Source organism: Engraulis encrasicolus, chromosome 9 (assembly GCF_034702125.1).
Source record: "Engraulis encrasicolus isolate BLACKSEA-1 chromosome 9, IST_EnEncr_1.0, whole genome shotgun sequence".
Taxonomy (NCBI): domain Eukaryota; kingdom Metazoa; phylum Chordata; class Actinopteri; order Clupeiformes; family Engraulidae; genus Engraulis; species Engraulis encrasicolus.
The window spans coordinates 50,802,881-50,807,770 of NC_085865.1; the positions used below are offsets into that span (position 1 = coordinate 50,802,881).

A 4,890-nucleotide genomic window follows, 5' to 3' on the forward strand; every position below is an offset into this window, starting at 1 on the left:
GTACATTTTTTACATCATCTGGAAGCTGGTTCCAAAGTAGGACTTGGTAGACACGTTATCCTTAATTTCTAGCATGTAATTATGACACTGTCTATGGAAATGTATTGTAAAATTTGCTTTCCGTTGGGCCCCACAGCAACCTGTAGCCTAGGGGCCCCAGGCCATCTTAATCCGGCCCTGGCGGCATGGCAGGGCTTGTTGGCACCCTTTGGTGTATGCACTTGGGAAGCAAGGCATCTCACACATCACATCTCACACACAGGTAATTTTAAGAACAGAGCATTTAATAGTAAAATGTGGAGGCAAAAAAATCACCCCAACAAGAACAAAGTTAAACCAAGCGTGCGTGAGACAAAAGTAATTAACAATAACAAAAGACAAACATAACCCAACCCAACCCAGCCCAGCCCGGCCCGTTCTGGGAGGGGTGTTTGGGCCCAGGGCAGTGGACTGTGTGGTGCTGTGGGGATTGAGTTCTGGCCCAGTTTGGCTCGGCAGGAAGACACCAAACACCTGACATCATTATTGGAGACTGGTCAACATGAGGTTCCGATGCCCGCTCCACGCCCAAGTCCCCAGGCCCCCGCCACCACCGCCGGACCCCCCGACCCACCAGACCCCCAGGCCATCGCTGGGGGACATAAATACAAGCGGGGAGAGAGCCACAGAGCCACCCATTCTCACTCCTCTCTCCGCTCCGCTCCACTCCTCTCCTCTCCATACACAGCTCCACACCGGAGATCCGGACCCCCGGCAGCAGCACCAGAACCAGAACCAGCAACAGCGGCAGCAGCATGGAAATCGCCATCCAGTACCCCTGGCTCAGACGCCCCTTCTTCCCGGGCTACTTCCCCCACCGCATCTACGACCAGTTCTTCGGCGAGCACCTCCCCGACGCGGACCTCTTCTCCCCCTTCCTGCCCCTGCTCTTCAACCGCCCCTTCCTGGGGCTGCGGCTGCCTGCCTGGATGGAGAGCGGCTTCTCCGAGGTAAGCGAGTACCGTAGACATCAAGCCAGCGTGCATGGTTCCTCCGGGCACTGTGCTTCACAGTTGAACCGCTTTATGAACAGCATTTGTTAAATTTGGGTTGTAGTGCCCACTCACTGGTTGTAAATGGTTGGTGTGCCTGGGCACTGCGCCTCTGGCCCTAATGGGTGATCCGGCCATGGAGGTTAGGCTATGCTCCTGCTCATTTTTGTTCTGAGGTAGTGCCCAATGTCCTATTTTTTAACACTATAGCACACTAAGCTGTTGTTTTTGTCCAAAGAGACTTACAGTTATTTGTCGGGTATGTTGATAACGGTGCCTGAAGCAGTATGGGGTTAGGTGCCTTGCTCAGGGGAACCTCATTCATTGAGTGCAAGGGTGGGATTTGAAACTGCAACCGTCTGATCCAGTGTTTCCCAACCAGGGGTACGTGTACCACTAGGGGTACGCGATCACACTGCAGGGGGTACTTGGAAAAATGTTATTATTATAACAAATGTATGGAGCAGTCACATCAGGACAGAGAAAGTGATATAGAACATGAATTAGGGGGTACTCATGGCACAACTAAGATGCTTAGGGGGTACGCAAGACAAAAAAGGTTGGGAAACACTGGTCTGATCTAAGGCCAGTTAGTGTAGGGTAGTGCTCCCTGGTACAGAGTGATTTTGTCAGTTAGCTTAAGGTAGTGCTCCTTGGTGCCTAGTCTACCACTCTGAGGTGGGACACTTGCAGAGCTGTATGGTATAAGTTAGAAGTACTAGAAGTACTCTTACAGATGCAATTACAACACTAATAGTATGGTATTACATGCTTTCAACTATGTAGTATCATACTACTAGTGTTGTAATTATAGTGTATATCCAAGAGTACTTCTACTTTAGTTTTTCTCAACAGGGGCGCTACAGCCCCACAGGGGGCGTTGCGGTGCCCTAGGGGGGGCGTTGAGAAGGATACAGCTGAGTGGGGGCGGGGCTTAGTTTGCATTTGCGGACATTAGTCTATTTTATTTTTCAAAACTAACGGGGCGTTCGCAGGCTCATGAAGAGGTCATGGGGGCATTGGGATGCTTATGATGAGACCAAGTTTGTTAAAAAAAGGTTGAGAACCACTGTTCTACTTTATACAACTCTGGACACTTATCCACTGCTCACTGCCCTGAAATCAGTGGTTACAATGTTTTTCGGGATATGACCACGGCCGGAATCGAACAGGGGTCCCCGCGGGTGGGCAGCATGCAAGCCCAAATGTGGGGGGCTTAGCTCGCTGCACCACAGCACACCCCCCCCCCCCTCCACCCTAGTCACTTCTGTTTTGATGTACTTTAAAAGGGCATGGTGAGCAAAACACCCTCTATCTGCACTCACTGTGTGCCTCAGCCCTCACCAGATACAGTACTTCAACCAGAGATGGTGAAATGAACCCTAGAAAATCTTTTACTTGCTTTTACTTCTAGAGACAATGCTAGAAATAACACTCCTAAATCAGTACATAACTTATTTTTAACTTGTGTGAAATGACAAATATCTACATGCTGATCTTAAATCAAACTTAGAATGGCTCTTTGACTAAACTATCTACTTACTTGATTAGGGTGAGACCGATTCAGTGATGGGCAACATGGATTTAAGTTAGTGCCACGTTTTCCAAATGACTGTGTTTTTTGCCTGTGCAATTCAGTCAGGTGATTGGCTGGTTGAATGATCATGTGGTAGACCTTATCTGAAGGCCTCAGTGATGACCCCTGCCTGTTATCAGAGAAAATACAAGACGTCTTTTACCATCTCTGTTGCTCTTGTGTCCACAGGTCCGCTCCGATAAAGATCGCTTCGTGATCAACCTGGACGTGAAGCACTTCTCTCCAGAGGAGCTGACGGTCCGGGTGAACGACGACTACCTGGAGGTGCACGGCAAGCATGAGGAACGGCAGGTACGCCCGAGAGGTCTGGGCTTCTCAGAGGTACACACCTCACCTGTGGTGGTCTCACACACACACACACACACACACACACACACACACACACACACACACGCACATGCACACACACACCAACACATACAGTACACACACACACACACGCACGCACGCGCACACACACACACAACCACACGCACGCGTGTACACACACACACACACACACACACACACACACACACACACACACACACACACACACACACACACACACACACACACACACACACACACACACACACACATTCAAAGACATCACTCATAGCTGTACAACAATTATTATTATTATTATTATAGCTGTACAATCTCACCAACATAGCACAGCATCTAGTGCTTTTCAGTGGATGAGGATTTGTATTTAAAAAAAACCTCTCATTTATTTTTAGCTACAGTATAATGTATGAATAGCACAACTGATAACAGTGCTCATATTACAAGTACATGTAAATCTATGAATAATAAAGCAACATCTCAACTGTGTTATATATGTAACAACAATTATATCTGTGTATATTTCCTTTCAGCTCTTTGAACCAACTTATTATGAAATGTTTCGACTCACTTGATGCACACCTTTTCTATGTTATTTGTCTGTCTTATATCTTACCTGCGAAATTTTTGGACATATTGCGACACAATCATTCGATTTTCATGGCTATTCACAGTACATTGTAGATTCTCAAGGAGGATATTGAAACTGTGCATGAACACATATCATATAGAGTTATTAACAAAAAAATTCTAGCAGTTGTCCAACAGCCATGCCAGCTTTCTAGATCAACCTAACTTCTACACAACACAACTGATGGTCTCACACATCTCAAGAAGCTTGTTTTTTTCTGTTTTCGAGTAAAAGCACCCAGTCAGTCTGAGTTGTGTCCAAACTTTTGGTCCTGTACTGCAGTGTTTCTCAACGGTGCTGCACACCCCCCTCAGGGGTGCCGTGGAAACGTGGCTGATGGTATCTGAACTTGACCTAAATAAATACATAAATAATGTAATATAATACATATTTGTCTAAATTAATAAATTAATGCTTGGTCAGTGGAATCTTTAATCTACTATTTATGCACAATAAAGTAAATTTAGGTCGCCCCAGTATGGCCTACACATAGCGTGTCTGAGATAAAGCTGCAACTAGGTAGGTTGTGTGACGGCTCCAAATATGTGACTTTTCTAAGCCTGTGTGGTACCAAATGCGATGCCATGTTACGGCTTGTTTGTTTGGGGTGCCTTGAGATTTGTCAGGAATTGAAAGGGTGCTTTGCCAAAAAAAAGGATGAGAAACACTGCTGTACTGTATCTTACTGACGTTGACTTCCCATCTTCACGTCTGTTCTCAGGATGAACATGGTTACGTGGCTCGAGAGTTCTTCCGCAAGTACAAGATCCCGACTGGCGTGGATCCAGGATCCTTCACCTCCTCCCTCTCCTCCGACGGGGTTCTAAGCATCTCCGCCCCTCGGAACCTGATGGATGTTCCAGAACGGAACATCCCCATCACCTGTGAAGAGAAGGCCCCAGCCCAGAAGTAGAACCTGACTTGTCTGTCAGAGCGAAAGATAGAAAGAAAGAAAGAAAGAAAGAAAGAAAGAAAGAAAAAAAGAAAGAAAGCCTATAACAAGTTGTTCAGTGGCTAGCTGCAGGCTAATGTCACAACCTAATTGCAAATCTAGTCTGTTGTTAACTGTCTTACTTTTTCTACATTCCTGACAAGTAGTGGCATCAGTGTGTATCGAGGCTACTTAAAAGTCAGCAAAACCAGACGCCAAAAAAACACTTGATAGTGTGCCAACAAGATACTGTCATTGGGCTGAAGGCTGTGTCTGCAGCAATGACGTCACCCACGCTGCTGTAACAGAAACACGGTCGATCTGGCCAGTTACTACCATGGGAGGGCAGGCAGAGGTGGAGGAGGTGAGGGGT

The 4,890-nt window shown here is 46.7% G+C and overlaps 1 protein-coding gene across 1 annotated transcript; it reads left to right on the plus strand.

Annotated features, from left to right (window-relative positions):
- Positions 1-660: 660 nt before the first annotated feature.
- Positions 661-4,499, plus strand: cryaba (crystallin, alpha B, a). Its single transcript, XM_063206224.1, has 3 exons — positions 661-989; positions 2,797-2,919; positions 4,308-4,499. Exons 1-3 carry the CDS (start codon positions 795-797, stop codon positions 4,497-4,499), a joined length of 510 nt encoding a protein of 169 aa, XP_063062294.1. The 5' UTR covers positions 661-794.
- The last annotated feature ends 391 nt before the right edge of the window (positions 4,500-4,890 follow it).